The 12126-nt window shown below is 37.8% G+C and overlaps 1 protein-coding gene across 2 annotated transcripts in view; it reads left to right on the top strand.

The window, feature by feature from the left end:
* The window catches only part of DARS1 (aspartyl-tRNA synthetase 1), an 82502-nt gene that overhangs the window by 43246 nt on the left and 27130 nt on the right, over nt 1–12126 (top strand). For both annotated transcript variants that reach the window (XM_084643353.1, XM_084643352.1), the window contains exons 5-7: nt 5385–5487; nt 6837–6917; nt 7787–7846. In XM_084643353.1, coding sequence (XP_084499479.1) covers nt 5385–5487; nt 6837–6917; nt 7787–7846 — 244 coding nt within the window. The remainder of the gene's footprint in view (nt 1–5384; nt 5488–6836; nt 6918–7786; nt 7847–12126) is intronic.

Here is a 12126-nt window from a genome sequence, read left to right as displayed (position 1 = left end):
TTGAAGGAAGTTGTGATTAGTACAAAATAACATTAGTTGTAATAGTTGCACTGTTTATACTTTCATAGGACAGAATCATGAAAAAAACACCCTTCCCAATCCGTCACCTTCTATCAGCTAGCTAGCAATGGTACACAGAGTGAAAATTTGTCTTAACTTAACATTGCATCAGAGGTAAATTGTATAAAATGTCCATATAACTAGATGGGTGAAATTATTATTGTAAAATCTACTATATGAGATAATTATTTAGATAAGTTAATTGTCATGTTCACCAGTATCTCTTTCATTATTGTTCATCACCTCAGAGCTTTGATTGCTGATAACACTCATGCTTTAGGTCATATTGTTGAGAAATGTTTAAAATGTTACAAAGCTATACAATATATCTTTTATTGACTTTCAGTGAAAGGAGTTAGGTTGCAGTTTGTGTTGTTTTGCTAATGAATCACAAGCATGTTCCCTCTTTCAGTAGCAAGTCATGCAGTTTAAACAAGTTCAGTCAGTTTTGTTTTTCCTTACCAGCTAATGGACTTTCCTTCAGTTTGCTATTCTGTTGGTTAGAGTTAATCTTCAGACTATTGCATCAGCTGCTATGTGTGGCAGATACACCAGTGCAAACTGGATATCTGCTAATGATGGCAAAATATTAAGATCTTCGATCTAAATAGGGACTCCCCCTTCCCTCCCTCCTTCCTCCCATTAGAGGCTGTGTGCACCCCTCTTCTGCCATACCAGGATCCCCCAATCTCTCCCATAACCAGGAGTCCTGTGTGCCCCATTCTTTCGTGTTCCCCTCTTCCTTCCCCTTCTCCTTCTAGATTTGTTGCTTTAAAAAGTATTCTGGAGTGATAAATTCAAATGGAAGTAATAATTTTACATTATTTAGTTATCCTCCATTTTAAATTTTAGTTTGACAGTTGTTAAAAAGTCAAATTTGAAAATCATACTTGTATGAAAAAATTATACCTACTGTTGTTACAAGTAATCCCTAATATTGCAAAAAATGATATAAATAAATATTTATTGGTCCTCTCTCTATATTAACTTTGTGCATTTGACACCACTTTGTGGGTGGTCCATTTCACTGTTCTCCTAATGGTCAGGTGAACTTCCTGTTTCATTCACTAGCATGAGACCCTTGTACTTTTGTTCTGAGGGTAGATCCCAGGCTCTGCAAGTGTGTTACCAGTAACACAGCAGTACAGCTGCTGCTGTATCTGATTTTGGGTCCAGAGTGACTCCTTTTCTCTGGGCCTCTCAACAAGTCTGAGGTGCAGCATTAGGAGTGGGGGAATTGGAACTAGTCTCCCTTTCATTTCTCTGGTTCTATGTGTATCAGGGAGCACTGGGAGTCTGATGTTGAGGCTGTGGGAGCCCTTTCACTGGCTTGAGGAGCACCATGAGCATGGGAGCCAACTTCTTCACTCTGCAGGCCACAGAACAGAAAACACCTGGTGGCAGCAGGGACAAACAAACCATTGGGGGGGAAAGAGAGACCGAGAGAGCGAAAGGATGCCCTCCCCCAAAATAGGATCAAAAGAGCCAAGGGTCAGCCAGCCTCTTCCCCCTTTTCCTCCATAGAGCTAGGAGTAGAGCAGAGCCAAGAGGTGCAAGATCCTGGAGGGAGTCCTCTGTTCAACTCACCAGATGCCTCCATAGAAGTAGGGTCAGGAGAAGTGTGGGACCTGGATAGCAGTTGTATCTCCTGTCTCAGGAGCCAGGAAGCCAAGAGAGAGTCTCCACTTCTAGAGAGCTGAAAGGCAGTGGGGATTCCCCATCTCTGGTGTGGCTCTCTCTGCAGCAGTGCTTGGGCTCAGAAGAACAGTGGCAATCCCCTTCCCAGCTTCATCCATAGGGAGTTGGAAAGTAGCATGTTGGAATGCTGAATGAAAGTTAACAGGGAAGATGCCTCAGCAGCAGGTTGTGGGAAGAGTGGAGGCGTGAGGCTGGACGTGTTTGAGTTTCAGACCGGCTGTTGCTCCCCTGCTTGAAACAGTCATATCAACAAAAACGTAAAGAATGATCTGTGTAAAGCATTATAAAAAAGGAATTTTAAAAATGTCTGGGGATGCGGTTAGAAAATTGAGGAGTTTTTAATTAGTCTGTTTAAAAGAAATCTTTGACTGTTTCTTTAATCTTGAACTTAATTCTATACAACATTAAAATAGGTAGTGCTTTGATGGAAACTTACTAAATGTCTGTGTCACCTGGACTCTCTCAGACCAAGAAATGACTGATTCATTTAGATAAGAAAGGATCTTAATGGTAATCTTTAATTTACACAGAAGATGGTTCAACGGACACAAGAATTCAGACATTAATCACACTCTCTAATTTGTCATTCATGTCACCTGAAACACAACTGTTAGCTGTTTGATTTTTCAACTGTATTAAGTTTGAGTTTAAATATTCAGATTCTGTGTAATTCCAGTCTTGACTGGAATCCACATTATATGTATTGAAGCCTTCAATTAAAACCATGAATACTCATTTATATAATGTGAATGTTTATGGTAACATAAAAGCTAGGCCTTTTAGTTCATTAAAATAAACTTGCTTGTGTCTGATGTCATTGAGATGCCCACATATACCTGGCTCTGGTAACAAGTGTGTTTTGTGCTTTGTAAAACAATATTTCAAAAAGGGAGGAGTAGAAATACAAGGACCAGGGATTTTTTAGTTCTCTTTAATGACTTCTCCATATCCACATTCTCTGCTTGTGTTGCCGAAGCAAACTTGTGACTTCATCTCAGTTTCCTCCATTTAAATGACTCCAACACAGAAGTACTTTTCTTGGGCAAGAGGAGATGCCTAATATAACTCCATATCCCTCCCATATCTCTACTCAGACCACCCATTTGCTTCCATTATATATCTCTAAATTCGCTCATTTCTCCCTCCCTTCTGCCACCTGGGCAAATTTACAGGTCTGTCATTTCATCTACAGCCTTTTCTGTGGGTAGACCTTCTGAATCCTCATTTGTGTCTTCATTTCTTTCCTTTCAGTTTGACTGTGTTGTAGCATTCTCCTCAAATCACAGCTCGTAAAACTCTAGCATGTCCAGAATGTTACTGCCTCCTTTCTCCCATGCAGAAAGAAAAATTACTCTCTCAGCCTGTAAAAACACCTTTGACTTCCCATTCATTTAAGTATCCCATTTAAAATTGCTCTCCTGGTCTATGTAATCTCCATAGATTTTCTTCAGCATATCTCACCCTGCTCCTCATTCTTTATTTCCTCCCTGCTCCTTCTGTTCATCTGGCATTGACTTCTGTTCTTCTACATATTCTTGCCACCCCAGTGGAAAAGCCTTTTCTCTTTTGCTGCTCCTGTCCTTTACAACAGTCTTTCTGAATCTGTCATCTCTTCATGGATGGTTCATCTCATGTAAAATCTCATCTGAATAGGTAATTTCTTAGTGTATTCTTAATTTCTCTTCTCCTCAGCAGCTGGGCTTCAGTTTTAGAAAAAAGTTATTAAAAAAAATGTATAGGGTGGAATGTTTAAAAAAGCTCAGCATGGGTCTTGCTTTGCTTTTTACATCCATTGTTGCCACAAATAGCTGAAGAACTGGTTGGACCAGACAAAACCTACAGTAGTCTATATAAAGTGACTAAGAAATGGCCATGAGTACTGCTACCAAGTGCTGTGGATTTATTTTCTATATGGCTTAATGCTGCTTTTTGGTTGTTGGTAGTGTTGTTTCTTTTTAAAGACACATGAAAAAGAAAACAAGGCATTTTGCTGTCTCCTGTCCTATACCACTGACTTTAAAATACTGACAACCATCAGAGAACATTAAGAAATATTTTGTTTGTTTATTGTGTGGAGTAGTTTGGCAGGTATAAGGGAAGGGCATGTGTTTTTCAAGGTTGAGTTGTTTTAATTGGTAATTGTCAGGTTCTTTTAGATGGCAGAGAACCTGTTTTCCACATTACCCATTGTATATTATTTGGTGTGTAGAGTGGAATTAGTTATCCTTTTGGATATGGTTTATTAAATATTGTAAGTATACTTGTCCATAGTATGATGACACTAGAAAATAAAGATGAAGAATCTGAACTTCAGAGAACTAACTAGGAAATATCTGTATATTTTCCTAGTTCCGAATCCTCTCTTTTGATAGACTTCTTAGAAGCTACTTGGGTAATTCAAAATTTAGCTACATCTCTTCTGAAGCAAATGGAACCATCATCTTGTATTGATCCAGAAACTTCTTGTTAGATTTAAGTTATATTGCTGATGAGAACCAGCACTGAACAGAATAAAAACATAACTGTTGGCCTACACCCCAGAAAAAAAGTGAACTGGCAATTTGAGATGATTCTTCCAATTAAATGGCAGATAAATTAATATAGACCAATTGGATCTAAACTACCTTCCTTTCTGAGACAAGTTTATTTAATCTAGGACAGGCATTGGAAGGAAAGGAAGAGTATATTTTTTTCTTGGCGCGGGCATTACAGTAGTAAAAAAAGACAAATACAAACAATTTAAGCAAAGGTGTGTGTCTTTGGATTTAAATGAGCATTTAGCACAGCTTACCTGTACCTGAAAATAGGCCAGTTATAGCACAAGAATATATGTTATCTATCATCTGTAACAGAGGGAAGGTGATCACAGAAGCAACGAAAGGCAGGCCAAGAAATCTAGAGATGAAGAATGCATTTATCGGCCTTGGCAAACTAGCTTCCTTTGAGTACTCCAGTTTTTTACTCTGAAGGCTAGTATCTGCCTCCCTATCTGTGTCTAAATTTAATTTTTTTACCAAAAGTACACACACACAACCATAATATTAACATGGATTTGTATCTTAAGTTATAGCTTAAATGAGCTTCCTGTTGGAGCTCACCAGCAAAACACAAACAAACTTGCAGGTGATTGTTTCAGTTCTCACCTTAGTGTTCCTGTAATTTGAGGGACCACTATTTTAGACTCCACAGCCTGCAAAAAGTGCACCCTCCCTTGAAATCTGTTCCTAAAAGATGTTTGACTCTGTACTCTGTTACTACCTCATTCAGTTGCAAGTACACAGAGCAACCTTTTTCTTTTTTGTGTTGAAGAAAGAAAGAAAAAGAAATTCCCAGACAGAAGTAGTAGTAATCAAATCTGAAATGTTGAAGAAATTTCTTTAATTATTACCACTTTTCTACCCAACCCTCCACCCCAATGTTAATTTATTGCAGCTGTGACATTTTTTTAACAAAGACCTCTCGCTAGCTCAATACTTGTATATAAATAAACAATGACTTTACCTAAAATGCTCTAGTCTGTTATATTGTTCTTGCGTTACGTGCAAAACATAGTCTTCTCGGTGGGTGATATCCAAATTAGTACTTAAGTGTGTTGAAATTATTAAACTGGCTATCTCTATTGACAGCATCAACAAAGAGAGCATTGTGGATGTTGAAGGCGTTGTGAGGAAAGTACATCAGAAAATTGGAGGCTGTACTCAGCAAGATGTTGAGCTGCACGTTCAAAGGGTAACGTGTTTTTAAGCAAATAGTGCACCTGGGTAATTATTTCTGACACCCTTTTTTATACAAATTTATGTTTTCAGTAAAAGTTCATAAGATTTGTAGACTGGTCTTACAGTAAACCTCATTAAAACACAAACTTAAATGTTTAATACGGTAAACATGAAGCACTTTTGTGGGTTTTGGTTTTGTACTCACGCACACATGCAATTTTAGGAATTTGTGGTTTCCATCTACTCTTTTTAAAAAAAAAAAAAAATTCCTCATTCGGAACCATATTTTGAAGTTAATAGCTGGAACGCTTTGGCTAGGATTGGCTTTTAATTCCAGTTCTGATTCTTGTCAATAGCAAATTCTGTCCATACAGATCTGCCTCTTTCTTTGTACTCAGAAGCCAAGAATTTTTTTAGATGTTTGTTTTAGTACAGAAAGATGCATATGTCTTCACTATGATGCAGAGGAGCTATGCATAATATGTGTCCCCTCTAAAGTTCTGTGAAATACATATAAGAGAGTACATAAATTCCCCATAGTTTGTATATTGTGGCTGGGGAAGTGCAGTTTGATACAATTAGTATTTAACATTTATATGGCATCTTTCACCAAAAGGACGTTTAAACACTTCACAAACTATACCCGTACAAACTACTGATATGTAGTCATTTTGGGGGTGGAGTTCAGTAGCCAGCCAATGTATAACACATTACACAGGTGCAGAGGGGAGGTATATTTTAGCCAAGGATATTGAGGAAAGCCCCTAGACTTACTCAAAGTTCCATGAAATTTGTTTTAATAATCATGCAAATCAGGCAGGCTGTGGATTTTTATGAAAGTGTCCACACATGCCTCACCATACATTTAGAGAGTAAGCTAAGGGACTGTCTTTTAATCTGTGTTTGTGCAGCTTCTAGCCCAACGGGCTCTTAATCGGGCCTTCTAGATACTACCATATTGCCAATATAATAATACTTTAATACCACATGGACTTCTGTTTATCTTCCTCAGAAGGGAAAAGGACTGATGTGATCTCTTAGGTTCCAAAAGCCCAGTTATGAATCATTAGGCTGGCACCTTCAGGCTGTGTTTCCTTGATGTGCTTATTCCAAAAAAGATATACAATGCATTGTTTCTTGGTTTTCGGAGGAAAGAAATGATACTAAGTGTTCCCAGTACAGCCATGAGAATAAAGCCAAATAAACATCTCCCTCTTTTGACTTTTTGAGTAAACTCGCATGCTTCCAGTTAACGATTTATGCAAACACTGTTTCATGGTTATGCCAGAAATACCTTTTTGTAAATCACCCTTTTGTTTTGAGCTGGGTTTTATGCTATTTCTGTTACTGTCTCACTTTCAGATCTATGTGATCAGTTTGGCTGAGCCCCGACTGCCTTTGCAGCTGGATGATGCTGTTCGAGCTGAGGTGGAAGGAGAGGAGGTGAAAACTTTTTGTCCTTAACACACCTGTGAATTTTCATTGTATTTGTAGTTGAGTAAAAACTTGAAAGCACTCCTTTATGCAGTGATTTTTGCTTTTTGACTTTTATTTAACTTCCTTTACATCCAGATTGTGTGTGTTCCCTGAAACCTTCTCATCTATGTGATACTTGCTGTCGTACAGTGGATAGTCAGAGCTACATAATTTGCAGATACTGTTCTGTTGTACCAATTAGTGTTACAGGACTTCATTCTGAAACAAGTACTTGTGCATGTTTCAGGTTTTTGGCAGTCCTCGAGGCTAGTTTATGCGTTGTATCCATTGTGAAAGGCCACATTTTAAACGCTTATGATCACATTGGAGGAACAAAGAACTGGTCATAGACTGCAAGGCCAGAAGGGAACATTGTGATAATCTAATCTCACCTCCTGTATCACAACGGCCATGGAAGTTCCCCCAAAATAATTGCTTTCGAACTCGAGCATATAATTTAAAAAAATTCAATCTTGATTAAAAAATTGCCAGAGATGGAGAATCCACCACAATCCTTTTTTGAATTGTTCTACTAAACCCCTCAAAATAGTATTAGAAGTCCTTCCACTGAATTTGCAAATGTTTTATAACCAAAGTGTGTTTCACTCTATGGAATAAGAAAAGGAGTACTTGTGGCACCTTAGAGTGCATCTGATGAAGTGAGCTGTAGCTCACGAAAGCTTATGCTCAAATATATTTGTTAGTCTCTAAGGTGCCACAAGTACTCCTTTTCTTTTTGCGGATACAGACTAATACGGCTGCTACTCTGAACTCTATGGAATGTATTTCTTTGTGTGTATATGTTTTAATTACATATGTTTTGTACAACTGTTTAGGAGGGAAGAGCTACTGTAAACCAAGATACACGGCTGGACAACAGAGTAATTGATCTAAGGGTAAGGAACTGGTTATGTTACATGGTTAACTGCAGCAATTTAGAGCTTAAATATCCATGAGAACCCCAGGATTTGAGTTAATGGTTTTGAGCTCATGTTAACTGATCATTATAAATAACATTGGGGAAAAAAATATTGCACTAGTAATAATTGTGCTAAACATATGCACTTGAATTGAACTCCTACCAAGATTTCAGTATTTCATGATATAAAGGTACATAGATTTTAAACAGTGTCCATATCCTCTTAGATGTCTGATTGACGTAGAATTCCAAGGATTCAGGTAAAAAAGTACTCTATGGATACAGGAGAGAGATACTAGATGACACAATAAGGACTCAAAAGCATTTTGGGATGTAAGTCAGAGATGTATTTGGCTCAGTGAGCTCATTTTAATTTGAGTTCTTGGTCAAGATTTGAATTCAAACTTCCAGACATGAAAGTTTAGATTCATTGTGCAACTAATCCTCAATTGTATATGTCTGAAAAGCATGGGCAGCCATACTGGAAATAGAAAAAGCACAAACCTCTGAGAATTGTACTATATATTCATCAGTGCTCCTTCAGAAAAATTGTCATTCCTGTTTGTTACATCATTTAAATGACCGGGATCCCATGTAAAATTTTCTAAGAAACCCTTAAGGTCAAACAGAACTCAAATGCAAAGTTTTGCTCTGAAGAGCAGATGGCTTTTGTTTACAAACAGTCCAAGAAAAAATTGATGGTAGTTATTTAGATTACACAGTCTTTGAGACAAACACCATGAAGGGGGGGAAACAATAACAGAAAATGTGGAAATGGCAGAGGTGCTTAATGACTTTTTTGTTTTGGTTTTCACCAGAAGGGTTGGCAGTGATTGGACGTGAAAATGAGGTTGGATCAGAAGAGGCTAAAATAGGGAAAGAACAAGTTAAAAATTACTTAGATGAATTAGATGTCTTCAGGTCACCAGGGCCTGATGAAATGCGTCCTAGAATACTCGAGGAGTTGACTGAGGAGATATCTGAGCCATCAGCAATTATCTTTGAAAAATCATGGAAGACGGGAGAGATTTCCAGAAGACTGGAAAAGGGCAAATATAATGCCCATTGGTAAAAAGGGAAATGAGGACAACCCAGGGAATTACAAACCAGTCAGCTTAACTTCTGTACCCGGAAAGATAATGGAACAAATAATTAAGCAGTCAATTTGCAAACATCTAGAAGATAATAAATTGATAAATAGGGCTGTCAAGGGATCAGAAATATTAATCGTGATTAATCACACTGTTAATAATAGAATACCATTTATTTAAATATTTTTGGATGTTTTCTACATTTTCAGATATATTGATTTCAGTTACAACACAATACAAAGTGTACAGTGCTCACTTTATATTTATTTTGATTACCAGTGTTTGCACTGTAAAAAGACAAAAGAAATAGTATTTTTCAATTCACCTAATACAAGTACTGTAATGCAATCTCTTTATCATGCAAGTTGAACTTACAAATATAGAATTATGTACAAAAAAACTGCATTCAAAAATAAAACAACGTAAAATTTTAGAGCTTGCAAGTCCACTCAGTCCTACTTCTTGTTCAGCCGATTGCTCAGACAAACAGTTTGTTTACATTTTCAGGAGATAATGCTGCCCATTTTTTGTTTACAATGTCACCTGAAAGTGAGAACAGGCATTCTCATGGCACTGTTGTAGCCGGCCATTTACTTGCTAGATGCGCTAAAGATTTTTACGTGTCAGATGTGCTAAAGATTCATATGTCCTGTCATAAATATAAAGGGAAGGGTAAACACCTTTAAAATCCTTCCTGGTTAGAGGAAAAACCCTTTCACCTGTAAAGGGTTAAGAAGCTAGGATAACCTCGCTGGCACCTGACCAAAATGACCAATAAGGAGACGAGATACTTTCAAAAGCTGGGGGGGAGGGAGGAACAAAGCCTCTCTCTCTGTGCCTGTGTGATTCTTTTGCCCGGGACAGAACAGGAATGGAGTCTTAGAACTTAGTAAATAATCTAGCTAGATATGCGTTAGATTCTGATTTCTTTAAATGGCTGAGAAAATAAGCTGTGCTGAATGCAATGTAGGATTCCTGTTTTTGTGTCTTTTTGTAACTTAAGATTTTGCCTAGAGGGATTCTCTATGTTTTGAATCTAATTACCCTGTAAGGTGTTTACCATCCTGATTTTACAGAGGTGATTCTTTTACTTTTTCTTCTATTAAAATTCTTCTTTTAAGAATCTGATTGCTTTTTCATTGTTCTTAAGATCCAAGGGTTTGGGTCTGTGTTCATCCATGCAAATTGGTGAGGATTTTTATCAAACCTTCCCCAGGAAAGGGGGTGTAAGGTTTGGGAGGATTTTGGGGGGAAAGAAGTTTCCAAACGGGCTCTTTCCTAGTTATATACCTGTTAGACGTTTGGTGGTGGCAGCGATAAGGTCCAAGGGCAAAAGGTAAAATAGTTTGTACCTTGGGGAAGTTTTAACCTAAGCTGGTAAAAATAAGCTTAGGGGGTTTTCATGCAGGTCCCCACATCTGTACCCTAGAGTTTAGAATGGGGAAGGAACCTTGACATGTCCCTTCATGCTTCAACCACCATTCCAGGGGACATGCGTCCATGCTGATGACGGGTTCTGCTCGATAACAGTCCAAAGCAGTGCAGACCGACGCATGTTCGTTTTCTTTATTTGAGTCATATGCCACCAGCAGAAGGTTGCTTTTCTCTTTTGGTGGTTTAGGTTCTGTAGCTTCCGCATTGGAGTGTTGCTCTTTTAAGACTTTTGAAAGCATGCTCCACACCAGTCCCGATCACATTTTGGAAGGCACTTCAGATTCTTAAATCTTGGGTCGAGTGCGTTAGCTATCTTTAGAAATCTCACATTGGTACCTTCTTTGCGTTTTGTCAGATCTGCAGTGAAAGTGTTCTTAAAATGAACAACATGTGCTGGGTCATCATCCGAGACTGCTATAACATGAAATATATGACAGAATGCGGGTAAAACAGCAGGGGATGTACAATTCTCCCCCAAGGAGTTCAGTCACAAATTTAATTAACACATTTTTTTTAACAAGCATCATCAGCATGGAAGCATGTCCTCTGGAATGGTGGGTGAAGCATGAAGGGGCATACGAATGTTTAACATATCTGGCACGTAAATACCTTGCAGTGCTGACTACGAAAGTGCCATGCAAATGCCTGTTCTCACTTTGTGGTGACATTGTAAATAAGAAGAGGACAGCATTATCTCCTGTAAATGTAAACAAACTTGTTTGTTTTAGCGATTGGCTGAACAAGAAGTAGGACTGAGTTGACTTGTAGGCTATGAAGTTTTACATTGTTTTGTTTTTGAGTGCAGTTATGTAACAAAAAAAATCTACATTTCTAAATAGCACTTTCAGGACAAAGAGATTGCACTACAATACTTGTATGAAGTGAATTGAAAAATACTATTTCTTCAGTTTAACATTTTTACTGTGCAAATATTTGTAATTAAAATATATACTTTGATTTCAGTTACAACACAGAATACAAGATATATATATATATATATGAAAATGTAGAATAGCATCCAAAATATTTAATAAATTTCAATTGGTATTCTCTTGTTTAACTGTGTGATTAAAACTGTGATTAACTGTGATTAATTGGCAGCCCTAGTGATAAGTAACAGTCAGCATGAATTTGTCAAGAACAAATTGTGTCAAACCAACCTGATAGCTGTCTTTGACAGGTTAATAAGCCTTGTGGATAGAGGGGAAGCGTTGACGTTGTGTATCTTCACTTTAGTAAAACGTTTGATACTGTCTAGCATGACCTTCTGATAAACAACCTAGATGGAGCTACTATAAGGTGGGGTATAACTGGTTGGAAAACTGTTCACAGAGAGTAGTTATGAGTGGTTCACAGTAATGCTGGAGGGACATAATGAGTGGGGTCCCGTAGTCGTCAGTTCTGGGTCTGGTTCTGTTCAATATATTTATCAATGATTTAGATAATGGCATAGAGAGTACACTTATAAAGTTTGCGGGTGATACCAAACTTGGATGGATTGCAACTGCTTTGGAGGATTGGATTATAATTCAAAGTGATTGGACAAATTGGAGAAATGGTCTAAAGTAAATACGATGAAATTCAATAAGGACAAATGCAAAGTACTCCACTTAGGAAGGAACAATCAGTTGCACACAAAACAAAATGGGAAATGACTGCGTGGGGAGGAGTACTGCAGAAAGAGATCTGGGAGTCATAGTGTACCACAAGCTAAATACAAGTCAATAGTGTA

The sequence above is a fragment of the Lepidochelys olivacea genome (genome assembly GCF_965140295.1).
Source record: "Lepidochelys olivacea isolate rLepOli2 genome assembly, chromosome: 11".
NCBI classification, from domain to species: Eukaryota; Metazoa; Chordata; order Testudines; family Cheloniidae; genus Lepidochelys; species Lepidochelys olivacea.
Note: the sequence above shows the minus strand (reverse complement) of the source record. Positions and strands in the feature narration are given on the sequence as shown.